We start from the raw sequence: 20880 nt of genomic DNA on the forward strand, positions 1-20880 counted from the left end.
TGACGTCGGTGAGATTTGTAATGAGTCACGTGAACCGCGCAGGTCTGGATAAAGCGGTGCTGGGGACTACACAGTCTATTCGGATGCATGCGTCCATCCCACTGTGAATTAATACTATTACAATTATTTGAGGAAAAAATATCAGTAAGGAAAGCAGACGCCGGGGAATAATATCAACTGTCAACAGAAATCCGGCTCCTTTTTTAAAATTGTATTTGAATTTCGCCTCGTACTCGACAGCTTCATCTCTGAGTCGTCGTGATTCGTCAGATGTGAGTAGATTCTGCTTCTATTGAGCATAAAAACAAACCACTCACACACCCAGTCTCTGTAACGAAGAGTCTCCCAACCTTAATATTATTATAATTATTTTTTATTACAATTATTTTTTAACTGTGATTGAATGTGATGTTATGACGTTATCGTCACAAACTGAATCCTTTATTGTCATTTTGACATTGGATGCTTGATTAGGAGGTTTAAAACGGTAAACAGGTATTTTATTTCTCGTATAGCCACGCACATTGCAAGACTAACTTAATGCTAGATAGTGAGCATCGCTGGCTGTGTGTGATACACTATACAGTGCGCTCATTGGCTACTATGAAGTCATATGGAGGCTTATTTCGTTGCATCCCGTGTAGATGCTCTGTAAGATGGCTCCTTGTGATGGGGGGTTGGAGAAAACCCCTCGGTGTTATCATGGTCGCTGTGATCACCTGTGTTTGCTTATGGCCATTTTCTTTACGTCCGCATATTGCTAATGCAACTGCAGGCTGCTCATGGGGGGTTCCTGTAGTAGGCTATGCATCCACATAGGCTAATGTACTATATGTTTTATTTGCTGCACCACCTATAGTATTGTCCTCTTCGTCTTTCTGCTCTGTTTATCTTGGGCGTGTGTGGTTTCCTCATCAAGCACTTAGGGGTCTCCCCCTGTCAAACACAAGGAATGCAAATGGCTGATGAGGGTGAGGGTTGTCTCCATGGCTAAGAGGGAACAGATGCTGAGTGAAATGTTGTGGTGGTTCCCTCCCCAGATCAGACTGCCCATCCTCCCTGCCCCCCTGCTGTTAACACAACCCTCTATAATCCCTGCACAGCCTGGCTCTGACCGCCCAGCAGCCGCGGCCTCTGTCTGTTGGACCATAACAACACCAAGATGCTTAATGCGAAAGTGAAAATGCGCTTATTTATTCCCATGTCACAATATCACATACAGAGTGATGGTCAAAAATGTTTTGTTTTTTTTAAGCTTTATGTCAAAATTCTGCCAGGAAAAATGTAGGGAAGAAATGTAATATTTAGAATAAATAAATAAACGAAGACACTGAAAATAAATAATCAGTTTGTTTTTTGAAATGATGAATGATCCTTTCATCACTCTCCCATATATATATTGGATTTAATTTAACAACAACTGTACACTATGTGCAATCACACTGTGACTGTGTTTATTGTTGATGCAGCACTGGTGTGTAAATGGTGTGTAAATGCCCCCCCCCCCCTATACTTCACTGTTAGTCTTATTTTATTATTCTTCTATGGCTGAGCCCTCTTTTTAACTGAGTGTAATATAATTTTGTTGTACAATTCTTTCACTGGATAGATACAATGACAATATAGGAACCTTAACCTTAATCGTAATTCAGTGAGGACTATACATTTGCTACTGCTTTTAACATTTTCTTTTACATTAATATTGTAGCTGAGCCTGAAACATGAAGTTGAACTAAAAGGGAGATTTCGAAATGATGCATGAGATATTTTACATTTAAACTAAATACCAAAGGCATCCTGGAATATGCTAAAGGAAGTTGTGGGACTATACAGTAGATATTAAAAATGTTAAGTTGTGTTCTGAGGCAATGTGGGAAAAAGTAAGTAAGTAAGTGGCTTAAGTGGGAATATTATGGCACTTGTGGTTGGCACATTACAGCAAATCTGATGGTTGGAGGTGACTCATAAAAGCTATAGTGAATGTGAATGGGGAACTTGGCTTGTTTGCTAGTGAGCAGAGGAAATCCGCTGTGTCCTTATTTGTCTGCTTTTATGAAGAAAGCTGTGGTGAATGAAACGATTGCAGTTTCTGGGGAGACTGTGAGTCACTCACTTCCAGTGTTGAGCTCTGACAGGCTTGCCTGTATACGTGTGAGATTGTTGAAAACCATATGAAAAATAAAACCACAAGTCTGGTGGAATAGGGTTTATTTCTGGGCTTTTCTGTCACAAACACAGGTCTCAAAGGAGTTTAGCAGACAAGTCTTTCTAGATCGATGCACAGAATAATCAAAGTGATGCAGGAGGATTATGGAGAAACAAAACAAAACACAAGACACCTGACAGCAGAAGGCTGATAACCTTTCTGCTCTTGTGCAGTCTGCCCAGCATTACTAATAGGGGCAAAACACACACAAAAAAACCACTGTTAGGAGAAAAGGGAAAAAGTGTGGACCAGCCTGTTCACTGAGAGGGGACATGAGTGTGTCACAGCTTCCAGGTCAGTGCAATGAAAGGCCATTAACACACATAAAAAAACACATTCAGGTAAACAGAGGGAAACTGGAAAGTGTTTATTCTGCAGCCAGGGATTAATATCTGCACCTGAATTGTTTTATTCTCTGGCTCTCCCATAGACTGTGGTTTTGCTTTATGAACAGAATACATTTGTGGTAATTAAACAACCCACTGGTCGCTACTCGCTTCAGCATCTCAGTCAGAAAACCCAGAGTCTTCAGTTCAATTTTAATGTTGTTGCTATGGTGAGGATTAGATATGATTTTAGGCCTGTGCTTCCTGTTGAGGGGGAGGAACAGACGCAGTGGATGTCGTGGTAGTTGGAACTGGAGATTACATCTATATTTAATCCTGAAACCTTCCAAGGATTGTATGACACATCTGCCATGCCATCAGCTGTATATTTAGCAGCACTTGCATATTGGTGCTGTGTCATATTCTAGAGAAAGGGGAATCACAGAATAATAAAATATCCATTATTTAACATAATCACTGTGTTTTGCTGTGTTTCCATTAGGACAAGCGATCATAGTGACCGAGGAAAAGTTTCTGACCCTCCAACAAATGATCTGAATTCCCTCAGATGACACTTGAGCAGCATGAGATCTTTTATTTTGGTAGACATCTAATAATGTAAAATTTAAAAGCTGGTGAATTAAAAAAAAAACCTTGCCATTTGTCAGAGTGACAGGAAAATGCAACCAGTGTAGAATCACAGAAAAGAGACTTGTTGAGTACTGAAACAAATTTAAATATGAATCATTTGTGCAGTAATGGGACATCTTGAAAGAGACAAAATGTGTCAGATTCTGGACCTTTTTGTTTTTCAGAAATCGACTGTACACTTTGTGGATTCTTTCTTTCTTTTTTTGAGTGCCAGGGGGAATAAAAGTTGCAAAGGTGACATAGTGCACTAGTACTACAATTCAAGTGCTTCAGTGCTACTGTAATGTGTGTTAACATACTTTTGTTCTCAATAAAAAAAACAGTTTTGAAGGAAATAAGGACAAAACAGGACACTTCTTGCCATTGGGAAATCTGAGTCACTGGGTTTATGCTGAAGGCTGCAGAGTACTACTGTATAACCTACATCAAAACAGCCACTGGCTGACAGGGGACCATTGGACATAGAGTGTCTTTGATGCAGACAAAAAAACTGTAAGGTCAAGAGCGGTGATGAGTCCTAATTTTAGAAATATCGCTCTCACTGATGCACAGAGCAAACAGGACGTGTAGTGAACTGAATACTGTTTTGATTGGTGTTTTGGTTGTTAGGAGGCTCAGTTATTATCCAAATACATACATGTAGGTGGTATTTGATCTCTGACTGATTAACGGCTGAATCATACTCATCCCTCAGGATGACGATGGGAATGCTCCAGCATGTTTGCTTCTGTAGATTATCTTGTGTTCACATGTTAGCGGCCAGTTTCATGCTCTAAGCCTGTAAGCAGTGCTTAGCTCTGCGTCCCATCACACGGCCACCGAGGGGACGAGAGCACACAGATACATTCGCTTTAAAGCCAGTGGAAGCTGAAGTCCTAAGTGGGTGAGATATGGTTGCGGCTTCTTGTAGTGCCACGGCTCCTGGTAGCAACACATCTAGCACAGAAGAGTGGGATAACTTCATGCTAACTCTCTCACATCCCAGTGGGGAAAATAATAGGCAGCTGTTTATCAGTTTGATGGTGAGTGTAGAGGAACTGCTGAGAGAGATAAAACAGGTCTTTCGGCTGCGGCACAATAAGCTGGCCCAACGCTAAGAGGCCTTCCAGGGCTTCGTGCTTTGTGATAAAGCAATAACAAGCTGACTCACAGGCGCTCCCTCTATCCCTTTCTTCTTCACAACATTGTTTAGTGCAGAATGTATGCTGCCTGAATACCACCTCGCTAAAAGCTCCAAAAAAAGCTTTTTGCTGCACTACAGCACAGTACTCTCTTCGCTTCTCAGCGCTCAGTCCTACTTCTGGTACTTTTCCCATCCACGCATATTTTTCTTCTTCTTTTTCTACACAGGCATGTGTTTTATTTTACATAATCAGTCAGGGCATATAGCAAGGTCATTGATCTTAAGCCCTCCCATATTTCTTGGTGAAACATGGTGTTGTTGCAGACAGGAATGTTTGCTAAATGCTTCCAGATGCTCTCATTAGATTTAGTTATTCCTTCAGTATAGAATGTATGTGCAGTGTATGTAATGTATTTTACATGCTGCATGGTATCTCTATTCCCATGATTAATTGAACAGTTATAGCTGCAATACAATTAATAGTGTACTTGAAGAGTGAATTTAATGCTGATGCTGTTATAGAAGGATTAGTCTGTGCAGCTGCAGGTTCCCTCCTGATTGCAAGGGCTCATTTGTCTCCCCTATTCAAGCTACACTACATCATATGTAATTGCAATATGTTTCAAATGTATAATGGACCCCCCCCCCCAACCTCTCTCCTTCTGTCTCTCCAGCCCTCAGTGTGGGAATGGGAAATGATGGAGGATAAAGGGCCTCGTGTAGCCGACTACTTTGTGGTTGCGGGCCTCACTGACGTGTCCAAGCCCCTGGAGGAAGAGCTCCACTTTGACGACGCCGGTCCCAAGACTGTGAAACCCAACGCCCCCATCACCGACGTTACCGTGGTGATCCGCTCCCTGGGTGAAGAGGTACCCCCGGGATTCACCTGTGTGGAAAGCACCCCATCAGGCCTCTCTGCAGAGCTCAATGGAGCCAGCCTCAGGGGCCCGCAGATCTTCCTGTGTTTTAAGCGAGGCAGAGATAAGCCTCCACTGACAGATCTTGGGTAAGCAGTAATCCTCAGTCTGACCCTTTACTCACCCAGCACCACTAATCACTCCTCTGCCTTGGGTCACTGTAATCTGCTCTTAAACACATACTTTAGCGTGACATCTCTTCAATGAGTATATTATTAAAGTAGTATTTTTCTCCACAATGTCCTGTTTTAAAACGATTGTGTAACAAGTCAAACGCTACCTTGTGTTTCAGGGTTCTGTATGAGTGGAAAGAGAAGCTGAAGCCTGGATGTCACATCGTCCAGACCACACCCTCAGGTCGCCCTGCCAACATCAGCAGCTCATCCTCCCAGCGCATCTACATCACCTACCGCCGTGCCCCAAAGAGCCAGCCCCACACTTCACTGGCTGTCACTGATGTCTGCATCATCATCCCAGGCAAGGGGGAGACCCCCCCGCACACCTTCTGCAAGGTGGACAAGAACCTCAACAGCAGCATGGTGGGACGCACCTCTGAGAACAAGCTACATCTTGCATGCTTGCAAAAAAAAAAATCACGTTTTCACTAATCTGTGGTGGTCTGTGTTTCAGTGGGGATCCTCTGTCTACCTTTGTTATAAGAAATCTCTGGCTAAAGCAAACACAATTGCATACAAAGCAGGTAAACCGCATATTATGTATGAAGTTTGATATTTGAAATGTGTCATCATGTAGTAAAGTTTCCAAGATGTGCTTGACTGTGTTGTATATATTTGTGTGTAGGTCTGCTGTGTAGGTACCCTGAAGAGGACTACGAGTCCTTCCCACTGCCCGAGTCAGTGCCTATGTTCTGCCTGCCCATGGGGGCAACGATCGAGTGCTGGCCAGCTCACACCAAACACTCCCTGCCTGTTTTTTCCACTTTTGTGCTGACGGGAGCCTCCGGAGAGAAGGTAAGAACCACCACCTCTTAACTCAAGTGTTGCCAACAACCAAGATCTATCCTTCAGACTCTCATTTTCGTCATCATTCCATTTACATTATAATTAATTACAGTTCTCCCAAAGTTGACATCAGTTTTCTGCCCTTTAGTGCACCAATTCTCCATTAATTGCTTCATTTCAGCCAGCCTCTCCATCTTCATTTCCCCCTCTGTCTATCTCTGCGCATTAGTATCCCTTATGGATTAGTTTGTTGATGAACTGCAGGAGTATTTCTAAGAATACCAGACAATCTTAATCAACTTCCAAACTCCGACTGGAATCAAAAATGGTCTAAAGACTGTGTTTGGAATACTAAAAGGCAGTTAGACTTTGAAAGCAATGCAGCATAAAAGATTTTTTTGCAGCTCATCTTTTGAATAATGGATAACTCATGCGCCACTTGGGCTGGTGCACAAGTTTAACTGCTGAATGCCTCAGTGCTCGCTTCTTCTTTCCCGCAACCTCTAGTCTGCAAGCTGGTCTCCTGGCACTTCATGCCTGGGATGATTTGTTTATTTATTTGGGGGGAACAGCTTCAAAGGACTTAGGATGATTGAGCAAATTTATTATGATGATAAATTCTCGAGTGGAGCAGCCACAGTGTCTTACCTGAATACACTCTTTCTAAGGACCTGTGCCTAATGTGGTGTAAGTCCTTGTAATGGTTGTGTATGTGTCCATACTTATGTATGCATTGGATCATCAATACTCTTACTGAGATGCCTTTGTGTGCAGGTGTATGGAGCCGCCATCCAGTTCTATGAGCCTTACTCAGAGGAGAATCTGTCTGAGCGTCAGCGCTCACAGCTCGGCCTGCCAAGCTCTGATCTCGGACCTGATGGGACCAGAAGTGTTTACAGCAACAAGAGCGTCTGTCTGCTTTCTCACTGGCCCTTTTTCCAATCCTTCAGGAGCTTTCTCACTTTCCTCTACCGATACTCCATCTCTGGACCACATGCTCTGCCGATTGAAAAGTTAGCAAAGTTCACTCATTTAGTCTTCAGTCTATCAGAAACTAGTTCATTCCTAGTCTGTTGGCTGTATACACTAATGTTCTCTTCACTTTCAGGCACATCTTTCACTTCATGCAAAGCGTGCCGTTCCCCTCCATTCAGAGACCACGCATCCTAGTGCAGGTGAGCTTTAGATGTGACATTTTATGAGTGTTTGCTTTCTCTGGTTCAACATGAGTGTCTGTAAACACACGGTAGTCATGAGCTGAATCCTCCACCCACTGATACTCTAACGCTCCTCTGTGCATCCTCCACAGCTGTCTCCGCATGACAGCCTGATGCTGAGCCAGCCTGTCTCCTCTCCACTGCCTCTCAGGTGGGGGAAACATCATAAAATATAAAATCATAACACAAGGACATACTATATTTATTGCTTTTTTGATCTGACTTGTTGTGTTTTTTCTGCATTAGTGGAGGAAGCCTCTCCACATTACTGCTGAATCTGGGCCCGAAAAACGCAGCCACTCTTCTGGTGTTGGCTGTCACAGAGCACAAGATCCTGGTTCACTCCTTGCGTCCAGCTGTACTCACTAGTGTTACAGAGGCCCTTGTGTCTGTGAGTATTTTGTTCTTTCCTTTCCATTACACTTGTCCCAATAATAACTTGAAAGAGGATGGTCTTTAATGTGATTAGAGGTGCACCGGTAGAGGAGGTAGGAGGCAGGGCTGTGGCATCAATAAATCACCTATAATCACATCAAAGGAGGCCCTCTCTCATGGTATTAGTGGTGCAGTGGTTTCCGTCTTCCTCCCTGCTTAAATCTCTTCTCTTATGTATCAATTATATTGATGTAATGCACTGATGGATGTGTCTCTTCCTTTTATTCAGATGATCTTTCCCTTTCACTGGCCGTGTCCCTACATCCCCCTGTGCCCACTGGCCCTAGCAGATGTGCTCAGTGCACCATGTCCTTTCATTGTGGGTGTGGACTCCAGATACTTTGACCTTTACGTGCCCCCAGCTGACATCAGCTGTGTGGATCTGGACACCAACACAATCTCACAGTAAGTAACCTCTAGCCGCGACCGCGACCGTTATATATGGCTACCTTCAACTTTTCGACACCCCGCTAAAAATCACCCTCCCATAATTTAGGTTTTTATTGGTTTGATGATGAAAGTTATTCCCAGGATTATCTGTATCTGTCAGTGAGGGCCTCTCTTATGTAATGATAAGAGCTGGAATGTAAAATATTCCTCCTATACACAAGAGCACATTGGGGTCCCACTGGTCTACCACATCAATTCAAAAGCTATTTTGCAATTGTAGTTGTAAGTGCTGATGCCAGTCAGTCATCTCCCCGCCTTTATCTTTTTGCAATGTTTCTTCACTGTCCTCCCGTTTAATGAAAACCATATGGTGTGCTTTCAGAAAAGACGACAAGAAGGCTTTAACATGGAAAATCCTGCCCAGGAGAGCCTGCAAATATCTTCTGAATACCCTGAATAAGCTCTATCAGCAGCTCACTGAGGGTGAGTCCAGTCTGCTCCATCATTTTAGATCCAGTTTCATGAATAATTTAGGCTGGTTACCTGAGTCTGTTGAGTCAGCCTGTACAGTGAATTTACAGAAAACCTCATTAGATGATTACGTTGTTATATAAAACCAACCAATAATGTTCAGTGCATCCCTGGAGATATTGTGGATGTGTAATTTACTCTTACGTTATATCCTTCTACTCAGCTTGCCTCATCTGCTAATACTCAAATTTCAGCATGTAGGCTATTTCGTATCACGGGCTAATGTGGTCTGTCAGCAGAGAAGCAGAAATATCTGTCTCGTCTAACATGGATTTCTCTCATTGTCGAAATTAAACATCAATGCAAAATGAATCCCCGAAAAAGAAAGTCCTTTGATTGCAGCAAATTAATATTTATCCCCGATCACTCTCCGCTAACACACATTTTAACTCAACTGGAATAACGCAATGTCAGCTGGTCTACATTTATCCAGTTATACTGAAACACACTGTACATGCAGTAATTCACTGCCAGTAGCTGCAAAAATGTGTTTTTAGGGTGTTTCAGCCATGTATGACAATGCCAGTCAGAGTAAAATACCAGAAGCTGTACCCATACCAGCTGGATTACCATGCAATCTTGTCCTCAAAAGGATCAGTCAAGGTTGACATTTTGTTTTTAAACATGGCCTTTTCATATTTTGCCATCATCACTTATTCTAAATATTATAACCAAATGCTTGTAAAACTAATGCTAGCTTTTTCTAAGCTAATGTGCAAATATTAGTATGTTAAGTTAAACTTCATAACGTGCTAAAGCGTCTACCTACCTGAATGTTAGCACTGCCAGTGTGAACATGTTAGTATGTAACATGTTGCATTTACCTTTACCTTCCTCCTGGTTGCCAGATGCTCCAGAGTGCTAAGACTGGCTAGCACAAAAATGATAGTTTGAATATATTGTATTGCTACTTTGTTCATGTCCTATATATCTACTCCATATACTGTATGTGTGCTCTCAGATGGTCAACTGAACCGTGAAGATGTGCAGATGGAGCACACAGTGACTGACAGTGAGCTCAACGGGGGGAAGAGCCTCCACACTCTGGAGCTGGAGATCCAGGAGGCCTTCCTACGCTTCATGGCGGCCATCCTACGAGGATACCGCTCCTACCTGCTGCCCATCACCCAGGCCCCTTCTGAGAAGACAACGGATGCCAGCTCGCTCTTTGACATCCAAGGTATACTTCCACCTCAGTCCCGTAATATAATTGAGTTTATGTAATCGCCAAGTGCACTGACAAGATATTTTTTGAAGCCTTGCCTTCATGTGACTCGGTGCTACACGAGGTCTCAGCACAAAGATTGGCCTAAATCACTGTTGTAATGACTCTGGTGATTTAGCTTAGGCCTCTGTGGAAATTAGGCCTGGATGACAAGTCAGAGAAATGGCCACAATTAATAGCTCAATGTCCTCGCACATCTGTGTGCTCTTAGGACAACGTGTCTCACAGCGTGGTATCTGTTTCCTGAAAACGCTGCATCTAGTCACGATAAATGTTCTGCAACAGTTTGAAAAGTGCATGTCCAGTTTTTTAATCACGACACTGCTATTAACGTGTCATTTCGCAACATGTTTTGTTCCATAGGCTTCCTGAAGAGCAGAGACCGTTCCCATCAGAGGTTTTACTCCCTCATGACCAAAACTCAAATGTTCAGCCGCTTCATAGAAGAGTGCTCATTCGTCAGCGATAAAGATGCCAGCCTGGCTTTCTTTGATGAGTGTGTTGATAAGGTGAGGCTTGCAGCTAATCTTTATTATGGATTTTATGTGTCAGAGACGATTCATTACAAAACTGCATCAATGTGCTGTGTAAGAACAATTGCAGAACTTCTCAGAAAAAAGCTGAGGCATTTAGAGGAAAGATTACTCACATGCTGTCCTCTCAATTGGGATGTCTCATTGAGGTCTTTGTTTAATTTGAAGGAGCTAATAAGCAAATAAAAGGATCTAATAGAAATAAACAAGCACCCCAACATCTCCCCCGAGCTTCTTGTTAACATCAGTACTGAGCTTTTCTCGCCTATTATTTCCCCCGCATTCTTTTCAGTCCCTCAAAGTGTTTTCCCATCTTCTCCCTTCAGCTTTTTCCATTTCTCTGATTTTCTGTCTTTTGTCTTCTCTCTGACTGTCATCCTGACCCACCTGCCTGTCAGCTATTCACCACTGGAGGCAAGGTAAGCTGCCAGAGCTTGTTCTGTAGCTTAAACCTGGGTGCATGTTTTTACACAGTTTTCCTCTTTCAGTGACAGCAGCTTCAGGTGTGATGTGTTTCCATGACTCGGCTCAGAGTGTGTGTGTAGTCAATCTTAATAAGTCAAAGTGAAGTTAAGACACAGTAAAGCTAAAAGTGTATTAAGGTCTTAAATGTGAAGATGTGCATTAGCCATCTGTGTGTGTCAGCATGTCTGCATTATTGAAGCAGGTGCCATCAGAATGAACTGCACTGTGAAGTTATTCAGAGCTGATTCTGAGGTGATGCTGAGACAAAGAGATGAATTATTTGTGCCATTTTATCTCAGACTCTGGGCACTGTCCAGACTTCAGTAGTCCTTTAGAAACATAAGACAGGAAGATAAAAATGGAGGCGATAATCCTTATTTGTCAAAATTTTATTAGTTTAGTTGTTGAAATCAAAAGGGGTTGTGGGCCTCATTGTCAGTTAGAGGGCTGATCATTTAGGGACTTGACAGCTTTTATTAACACATCCTGCCTACACATGTTTTGTAACAAAGAAAATGACAAAACACCACCCTCCTCTGCAGAAAAACCATTTGTGCTTGCAAACTTGTGCAATAGGAAGTCACATTTACATCCTGCACAAACATTTCGAACTCCTGTATGAATGGCCATTGCGGTTATTATTGAGAAGTGGAAGCATTGATTCATTCAGCGTCATTGCTGCTGAGGTTGACAACAAGTGCGTGATTGGGAAAGACCTCCCGGGTGTAAGAGGAAGGGAATCAAGCAGAGAAACACTGAGTGGAATTGAAGTGAGGGCAAATGGGTCAGTGACAGTCAGTTGACTGAATCATCCACTCGACTGAGTGGAACAAACGCTGTAAACGCAGTACCACTGGGGAGCTATTCAGCCACTGCCATAATATTAACGTTTTTGCGAAGCTCATGTCTGAGATAAGCTGCTAATCGATTCAGATAAGCCAAGTGACTGCACATCAGCATAGCAGGCTTTCTATGATCTGCCAGACAACTATTCAGTGGTGATTTTCTTCTTAAAAAGAAACGTGTAAGCTCTACCTGTCATCCTCCTTTGTGCTGCCGCTGCTTTTGTTCTCAGACAGGCAGTGTGTCTTTGTGCTCTCCCCGTAGAGCAGATCCGGTGGTCAGTTTTGAGTTGAAGGAGATGTGACAGCTTAGTATCAAGCATTGCTGCCAAAGCAGTTAAGTGTAATGGTTTCATGTCCCCAGAGCTATGTGGCATTTTGTCCAGGTCACTGCAGCTTGGATTAATTTAGTCTTGGAAGATTCATAGGATCCGGCCTCTGCCTTGGCCGTACACTTTAGATAACTGAACCGGGGACATGAACCGTATTTCTGGTGTAGATGGACTCATTAGTGACATCTGTTTATCTTCACTGCCCCCCATGTCTGCTTTGATCTGAGGGCTCATATCATATCATACGCATGTGCACCTATGAATAGCATTCAGCCTATGGATTTGTGTTTACAGCAAAGCTAAGAGCAATGATGAAAGATAATGATCAAAGTGTGTTTCTCTTTCAAGATGGACAGCGAGCGGCCGGAGGACACCAGACTGATTGAACTGGATGAATCCCACCGCAGTGAGCACACAGTCTATATCAACCCCCCCGAGCTGCCTCCACTGCCACAGGGAGAGGAGCATCCCCTGTGCTATAGGTACAACACTGCAGATCAATCTTGTAACGACAAAACAAACTGTTTCTCCCTTTTACACCGTCTCACTTCAATAGCACTTCTCACAGACACGGTGTGCACACAATGTGGCTCCTGAAGGAGAGGCTTAGCCTAAACTGGTTCTCTTGTTAAAGAATTTGTCACTGCTGTGGGGCTTTGTGATTATTTTTGAGCTGGAACACATCGTCTTTGGATCCCTGTGTTGTTGCTCAAGCTTCCGGGGTGTCAGAGCCAAGCTGATGTGCGCGTCAGTCGGCTCGCCATGGTTTATGTGGGATTGATGCCTATTTCACTTTATCTCATGGTATGGTATATGAGAATGTGTGTATCTGTATTTCTGCAGCTACTCCGGGTTCCCTGTGCTGAATGCTGAGCTCCTGGAGCCACTGGAGGGACAAAATACTCCATCAGCAGGCATGGCCTCACGCCACAGCAGCCCAGCCAGCCCTACAGCCATCTTTAGACGCTCCAAACAGGTCAGCCATACGAGGAGTGAGATTTTTGGCAAAACTACTCTTTTTAAAAAATCTCCTCAACTTGCTTCTTCTATTGTGAAACCACCTTAGTATAGATAATTTTAAAATGTTTTAAATGTATTGTCAGATGGCCTATTTCTTTCTTTTCATGTTGAGCTTATTTTACTGCTGCACACATTCTTCGTAATGATGTGTAAGGGTATAAATGTGAATGCAAAATGCAAATTTGACTTCCAAAGAAAGATAAATGATCTGAATGGTATCTGATGTTTTTGTTTTATCTCAGGAGATCAAATCAGCTCAAAGGATGGCCAAAACCTATTCATCTATGCCTCAGATGTGGTCCAAGTGTCTGCTGCGCCACTGCTACGGCCTGTGGTTCATCTGCCTGCCAGGATTTGTCGGGACCTGTCACTCTAAGGTGCGAGCTCTGCGCACAGCCTATGATGTGCTGAGGAAGATGCAAGACAAGAAGCTACAAGCTCCAGACGAGGTGAGAAACTGAAATAATATATGACACACAGATGTACAGCACGCTGACTTGTATTATGTTTCAGCAGCACACATCCTTTAACATTGAAATCCTGATGTTTTCTCTTCAAGGTGTGTTACCGTGTGTTGCTGCAGCTGTGTGGCCAGTACAGCCAACCTGTCCTGGCTGTTCGGGTGCTGTTTGAGATGAAAAAAGCTGGAGTTCAACCCAATGCCATCACTTATGGGTACTACAACAAGGTGTGTGATCATACCTACATGCGGTATGCAATAAACAAGCTCATTTGTCTCTGAATTGAACAGTTTAGGTTAAAATTTGTTGACTATGTGGTCATGCTTCTGGTTCAGGCGGTACTGGAGAGCACCTGGCCCTCCACCACCAGAGGAGGCTACTTCCTGTGGGGTAAGCTGAGGAACGTGGTCCTAGGTGTGCTCCAGTTCAAGCAAGCAGGGAAAAAACAACAGACTCCTCACAGAGATCCTCAACTTTCAGGTAAGAAAACAAACTCACTAATGCACTCCCACTGCCTCCACACAAATACTAAAACATACACCAGTAATAGTTACTTTATATTTAAGAGTTAGCAGCTCTTATGTACCTTTATCTTGTATGCACATACAGTAAATGATGAGACTGACTGAGTAGGATTTTATGTCTGTTCTTATTGAGCAGACATGTAAATGGATTTGATTCTGTGGTAGCAGGCATCTCTCCTGGTATCATAACAAGGTTTATCCAGGCTTCAGCCTCCTCCAGCACACATTGTTCCCAGCCCACATTTCTTTAATGACTCTAATTAAAGAGAATGAAGTGGTTTTCCTCCCCTGCAGTCAGAGTACAGAGGTTGCTCTTGATGTCAATTCCCACAACAGCCCAAAGAGCCTGTCATTACCATTACAACATGTTGTATGAGGTGCTCTAATGAAAACATCATGCTTTGCCTCATACACTGTGACATTGTTGTGTTCAGTTCACTTCACAAAGAGGATTTTTTTTTTTTTTTTTTACAAGTTCCCAAAATTGGAAATGTGATCATGTTGGGAAGAATGATCTCTTATGGATTTATGAAATGAAAATGAGCAGTTTAATGTGATCCGCGCAGCCCCCATGCTGCTCTCCTTTGAGCTAAGAATAAGTCAGAGAAGTGAAAGCTTTTTTTTCTTTAGGATGTCTGGCGTCTTTAATGTTCAGCAATGTTCGATCACGATGACAGCTACTGGATGTGGTATTCAAAGCATTCCTGTTTCACTGCAGTGGATGATAATGATTATATAAAGTGCTCTTAGTCCATCTGGGCTGTAGTCTTATAATCCTGTTGGACATTTGTTTTAACCGCTCATCCTCTCTCTTATCTGTTATCTCCCTGCAGACGGCAGTGATCTTGACACTGTCAGTCATGGGAGTTTGGACAGTGCTAATGACTCTGCTGAGCGAACCTCCATCGACACTGACTTCACTAAAATGGACTCCAGTGATGATGGATTTAGTACAGGTAGGTAGGAAGCCACGGCTCCGCTGGGTCCTTATTACAACTCTTGCACTCTCATCCTAATAGTGTCATTGCTTTTCCTTTGTCTAAGAGTCTTTCTAAGTAACTTATTTGATTTGATTTGATTTGATTTGATTTGATTTACCACCTCAAAAGTGCCCAAACCCCACGACTCATAAACCTTTGCTTCCTTTTGCTTAAATGTCACTGTACTTCAATAAATTGTTCTGACAGGAACTCTACACGGTCAGCTTTCTGTCAATCACCTGACACCCACAGAAAGAAATGGAAGTCTCCTTTTAGCATTAAAACGCCTCAGGAACTTGTCACCATATAACTATTAAATCCGCAAAATGACACATTATAATTCCACTGAGTAAATATTTTGAAATAACAAATGCAAAAAATATGCTAAGTGTATTCCAGTGGCATTTAAAAGCGACCATGGAAAAGGTAAACTAGGCGCTCATCAGGAGACATGCACATTCGTAAAACCTTTCCAGGTGCTGGCTCGCAATAATATACATAAATAGATGATTATTTCTGCTTTTATTTTGCATGGACTTTGACAAATGGATGGGTCAACTTTTTGGGCGTTGTTTCCTATGTTGCCCTTTACCTTATATTATGACTAATGCACTGCTGAGACATCAGAGATTTTAATGGTCTATCAGCAGGCTGAGCCTCTGCTCTGATTCTAACATTATCATGGATTTTACAGCAGGTTTGCACATTTCCCCGCAGGTTGACCTTGTGAATATGATGCAAGTTTTCAAAGACTCTTTTCTTCTACTGCTGCTCCTGCTTTTCTATTCTGGGAGTGTTGCTGAATGTGCTCAAAACTTTGGGGAATGTCACCATGCACAAAACTCTCAGATCAGTTGTCTCTCACAAAGGATCCATTGAGACTAAATAGCTGTTTTTTTTTATTCACTCAGCGCTTTCTGAAAGAGGAAAACAGTGAGGAATAAAACATGAAAAACAACAGATTTTCAGAGGAATGAAGCTTCTATTCTGTTTTCAGGTGGACAGTCGGACCAAGGCTACGACTCACTGTCCAAGGAGGAGGAGAGGCTGTGTGGCAGAGAGAGTGACAGCACGCCGCTGGTGGAAGACAAAGGACAGAGCCAGTCCAGTGAGTTATGCATTAACTGCTCCCTCTAATCTTTGACACTTAGTGACCGTTTGTGCAGAAGTGAATCACTGCTTACTGTCAGTGAAATGAACACTTGCTCTTTAAAAGCTTGGGAGTCATATTCCAGTGTGGGTGTGATATATTCTCTCCCCATCCATTTGCTGATATATTTAGATGTTTTGGAGAAACGGCTTCTGTTGATGGATGAATGCATTACGTAAGCAGGTGGTTGTGTACGTGATAGGATTTGTCTCCAGTTTTTTGCAAACAACAACATGCTGTATCTCTCTGTTCAACACCGCACCCTAACAAGCGTGGAATTTCATCAGTTCTGATTACGTCTAACTTTGTTAGAGTATAGTATATAATATAGATAAGACAACCACATTTTAAGATGAACAGTGACCCCCTGCCTGTTTTCCTATCTACACCCCACTGCGCTATCTAACTATTTTTTGGTGAAAACAACCGCATTCTAACTATAGTTTGAATCCCTAATTGAATTCATTGATCCTTTTCACCTGTGATTTCCTTCATTAAGTGCAGAATTTGGCAGCATCCTGTGAGATTTTAGAGATATTGATAGACAGGCCAGATGCTTGAGAAGGTAATAAAAATGTATTTTTTTTTAACAATGTGGTATCTTTCAAATCTGCAGTACCTGAGGCTGAGGTCCCAATCAGCAACATCTCTCCATCCACTAAAAACTACAAATCAACTGATGCCAGTGCAGGTGAGTTTTATTCATACTGAAACCAATATGATTATGTAAAACTGTGTCATAGATTTTGAGTTGTTCTGTATCAGAGGTGAATGCCTTTGTTGGATTTTTTTTGTTTTCTGACAGGTACCGTTGACAGGCTCGTTTCCAGTTCATCGAGTGACGCCATTTTGGGTGGAGTTCTGCCAAAGAGTGAAAGACCAAAATCTCTGGACCTGTCAGGTGGACAGGGAAGCCTGAGGCTCACCGTGCCTCATCTGGGCGTAGCGAAACAGCATCCCGCAGCTGCCGAGAGACTGCACGGAGTAGAGGAAGAGGAGACAGACACTGACAGACAGAAACCTCTGGTGGAGAGGAGTGTGAGCTGCAGCGGCGCGTTGGAGAGGCAAGGTGTCTCCATGGAGAGGAGTGCGAGCTGCAGCGGTGGAGCTGTGAGGAGGTCGGGGATAGAGATGGGGTTGGACCCTCTGTCTCTAATGGCAACCGAGACGGTGCAGGAGAGCGACCGGGACGGCTGCACCACACCGACCACTCGCCGCGACCTCGCAGAGGAGATCGAGATGTACATGAACGGCGGCAACAGCCCTCTCAGCAGCCGCACGCCCAGCATGGACCTGCAGAACCCCTCCAGCCCCTTGTTCCGACCCCCCTCATCTCCTCACGCCTCACCGAGACCCTCCGCTCTACTGTCGTCCAGCGCACACCTCCCGCTGCCCGCCAAACCCAAGGAGAGGCTGAGGCCTTCGCCATCTCTGCCTCTGGGTGTCGGTACCAGCAGCAGGGAGAGGCCTTCCTCATTAGTGTCGCCCTCGTCACCCACTCCCTCCACCTCATCCTTCTCCATGGACTCTCTCCTCACGCCGACGCTGGACATCTTCAAGAGCAGCGTCATATCAGCAGGGAAGGGCGTGGCGGAGAAGGCCAGCCGCCTTTACTCTCGTCTGTCGTCCCAGACTTCATTAACACAGGTCAGATCTGCAACACGACTGCTCATCATAATGTGAGATTGCGTCCACGACGAGCTCATATAACGTCACGACATGTTTGTTCTTTGTACTCTCCCGCAGGATGCAAACTGTGACCGGATTAGCGTATCCTCGCTGACCTCAGGAGAGGCAGACTGCTCCTCGCTGCTTGATAATGACTCCTGTCTGGACCCAGATGGCTTTACGTCACCCCAGCATGGCAGCATGTCTAGACTCAGGAGGAGCCCCGTTGTGGGTCATACCAACCTGGGCAGCCCTAGCACACCCAACAGAGTGTTCAGACACAACTCCTTCTCTGGTTTGTCCCTTAACCATCTGTATAATTCATACTGGTAGAATGAAACTGCTAGCTCTGGTTTATTATTAATGTGTGGCATCTCAAAATGTTTGAGCTCGAAAAACAGCACTAACCCACATGTATTTTAGGTCGTTTGTAGTCCTAATGAGAGCATCTCCGACATTAAAAAAAGGTCATTGCTCACAGCCACACTTGTTAAATTGGTGCTTTAACTGCAGCGTTGTATTGATTCCCGGCAAAAACGTTTCTTGACTGTCTAGATTTAGAGCAAGTGTAGGGCTCAGTAATGGAGAGAGTCGGGTGTTGTTATGTGGGAAACTAGGCCAGCAGGCAGGAGGGCTGATTCACTGTGTGGGCTTTGCTGCACTCAGCCACAGGCCCTTTGCTAAACATCTACACGTGCATGCACACTCACGTGCACACTCCAAGAGACACAAACTTGAACTGTCCATGAGTGTTCTCTCGCTGCTTTGTTTCATTATTGCACGTTTGCTTTGTTTCATTCAGACGTGCCCAGGTTTGATAGCTGTGTTGAATCTTGGCTTCAACTTGTGTGACTAATTGTGTAATCCTCCATTGTGTCCAGGTGGTTTGGCACTTGCCTCTAAAACTCCTCACACTCCAGATTCCTCTCCAGACACCGGCCGTTTCCAGCCCACTCCTAATTACACCATAGAGGTAAGTTCCTCACGCATCGAAGCTCCCGATCAGACACTCATCTCCAGAATGACTCACACCGTCATCGCCGAGCGCTGCGCTGCATCTGATTTCCTCAACATCTTGTTACAGGTGCTTATGTCTAGCTGTTCGCTGTGCAAGACGTGCGACTGTCTGGTGTATGATGAGGAAATCATGGCCGGCTGGACGGCAAATGACTCAAACCTCAACAGCACTTGTCCCTTCTGTGGCACAGCCTTCCTGCCTTTCCTCAATGTGGAGATTAAAGATCTGAGACCACAGAGCAGGTAAATCCTCCCTTGGCTCAGACAGACTCAGTATGTATTCACACAAACACACACACTTTGAATCAGTTACCTACATCATTTGTGGCTGAATTCATCTAAAATATGAGGTTTAATGTACACACGGTTGTCTATTTTTAAACTGCTAGCTTTACACACACGCATAAACATCTTTTATCCCAGTGGCCTCTTTAAACAGATCCATCATGTGTGTCCCCTCAGGTCTTCTAAGCAAAGTAATCCTGTTACTGAGGAGGACATGGCTGCGTCTCTCAGTCCCAGGACCAAAATGTCTGTGTCAGACTGTGATGCACAGTCACCTGCAGATCCCCCGCAGCAGCTAGAGAGTGGAGGGAGTTGTGGGGCAGCAGCAGCTCCAGCCTCCACCTCTGCCCCGGTGACGGTGCCCTACCTGAGCCCCCTGGTGCTGTGGAAGGAGCTGGAGAGCCTGCTGGTGAACGAGGGCGACCAGGCCATCTCCACCCCGAGTGTTGTCGACCAACACCCCATAGTCTTCTGGAACCTCGTGTGGTATTTCCGACGACTGGAGCTGCCAAGCGACCTGCCAGCTCTAATCCTGGCCTCCCAGCACTGTAGCCATGGAGACCAGGTAAATATGTTAACATCTGTTAAGCTCACGCACACACGGCTGTGTGTTGATTGATCCATTTAATGCAAAGTCACCATTTAATTAACTTTGTTTAAAAGCTCATTTGTGTGGGATGTTAATATTTTTGACTTTGGCGTCCCCTGGTGGTAGTTTTAAAAACAGAAACTGCCAAAACAGGAACATAGGAAAAAAGCAAAAATTGTCCTTATTGCCCTTATAATAAAAGTCATAATAATATATGTAAACACATCATATCCCTCCTCATACAACCTAAAAGATGTAGACTAAAGGATTAATATTCACTTTACTCCCTTTAGACTCCTCAGAGCATTTCATCCGAGGACAGTAAGCAGGTGCTCGTGAGGATTATGTGGGACAACCTGAAATTACACCAAGACAAAGTTCAGCCCTGCTACGTCCTGTGGAACACACACTGTAAGTTATTTCAGCATTTACCTGAACAGACTGCTGCACAGTGTATTATGTTTCAAAAGGTGAAATTACTTACAGAAAATGATGGTAATGCCGGCAAGTATGAACAAGGTCAGATATTTACATACAAATTAAATAGTGCATATGATTAACTAGAAAACCATGCATTATTCACCAGGGAACTCTATTAGTCATGCCTCCTCTATCAGTGATGCACTTTCAGACTGGATTCTGAGTGATGGAGATGAATGAAGCTTTGATCGGCGTGACTTTTATCTCTCTTTCTTCGCAGGTGCCAACTCCCTGGTTCGCTCTGGGCTGTGTGAAGAAGGCCAGCTCTTCACCGTGGAGCTACTGCAGGGTTTTGTGAGAAGCATTAAGAAAAGTGATTTATATCAGCCCATGAGCCAGATCATCCAGCTGCTGGGGCCGGAGCTGGGTTTCAGGCGGCAGAGGTGAAGAAATAATGATGTCAGTGTAGAGTCTCGTGGAGGCTGTAATGTGAATGGAAAGTCTAATTGTCTTTCTCTTTCATTTTGCATAAAGGAGCCTCTACAGAGATTTATTGTTCCTCGCTCTTGTGGCTCTGGGGAAGAACAACATTAATATAGGTGAGTTTAGAG

The 20880-nt window shown here is 43.9% G+C and overlaps 1 protein-coding gene across 2 annotated transcripts in view; it reads left to right on the top strand.

Moving 5' to 3' along the window:
* The window catches only part of dennd4a (DENN/MADD domain containing 4A), a 23099-nt gene continuing 2219 nt past the window's right edge, over positions 1 to 20880 (top strand). Inside the window, exons 1-30 of one of the 2 annotated variants that reach the window (XM_085779052.1) lie at positions 1 to 272; positions 4981 to 5312; positions 5516 to 5762; positions 5854 to 5923; positions 6025 to 6194; positions 6960 to 7198; positions 7294 to 7360; positions 7495 to 7553; positions 7649 to 7793; positions 8067 to 8242; positions 8610 to 8710; positions 9720 to 9938; positions 10347 to 10492; positions 10915 to 10935; positions 12504 to 12637; positions 12999 to 13131; positions 13418 to 13624; positions 13735 to 13863; positions 13972 to 14116; positions 14994 to 15116; positions 16138 to 16248; positions 16907 to 16981; positions 17096 to 17937; positions 18037 to 18253; positions 18840 to 18931; positions 19043 to 19218; positions 19438 to 19825; positions 20143 to 20260; positions 20550 to 20712; positions 20804 to 20868. In XM_085779052.1, the coding sequence (XP_085635178.1) occupies positions 5002 to 5312; positions 5516 to 5762; positions 5854 to 5923; positions 6025 to 6194; positions 6960 to 7198; positions 7294 to 7360; positions 7495 to 7553; positions 7649 to 7793; positions 8067 to 8242; positions 8610 to 8710; positions 9720 to 9938; positions 10347 to 10492; positions 10915 to 10935; positions 12504 to 12637; positions 12999 to 13131; positions 13418 to 13624; positions 13735 to 13863; positions 13972 to 14116; positions 14994 to 15116; positions 16138 to 16248; positions 16907 to 16981; positions 17096 to 17937; positions 18037 to 18253; positions 18840 to 18931; positions 19043 to 19218; positions 19438 to 19825; positions 20143 to 20260; positions 20550 to 20712; positions 20804 to 20868 (5089 nt within the window). In that variant the 5' untranslated portion in view covers positions 1 to 272; positions 4981 to 5001. The remainder of the gene's footprint in view (positions 273 to 4980; positions 5313 to 5515; positions 5763 to 5853; positions 5924 to 6024; positions 6195 to 6959; positions 7199 to 7293; positions 7361 to 7494; positions 7554 to 7648; positions 7794 to 8066; positions 8243 to 8609; positions 8711 to 9719; positions 9939 to 10346; positions 10493 to 10914; positions 10936 to 12503; positions 12638 to 12998; positions 13132 to 13417; positions 13625 to 13734; positions 13864 to 13971; positions 14117 to 14993; positions 15117 to 16137; positions 16249 to 16906; positions 16982 to 17095; positions 17938 to 18036; positions 18254 to 18839; positions 18932 to 19042; positions 19219 to 19437; positions 19826 to 20142; positions 20261 to 20549; positions 20713 to 20803; positions 20869 to 20880) is intronic. The other variant, XM_085779053.1, reaches the window with a different exon arrangement.

Source organism: Trachurus japonicus, chromosome 6 (genome assembly GCF_045865225.1).
Source record: "Trachurus japonicus isolate A0001 chromosome 6, Traja_1.0".
NCBI lineage: Eukaryota > Metazoa > Chordata > Actinopteri > Carangiformes > Carangidae > Trachurus > Trachurus japonicus.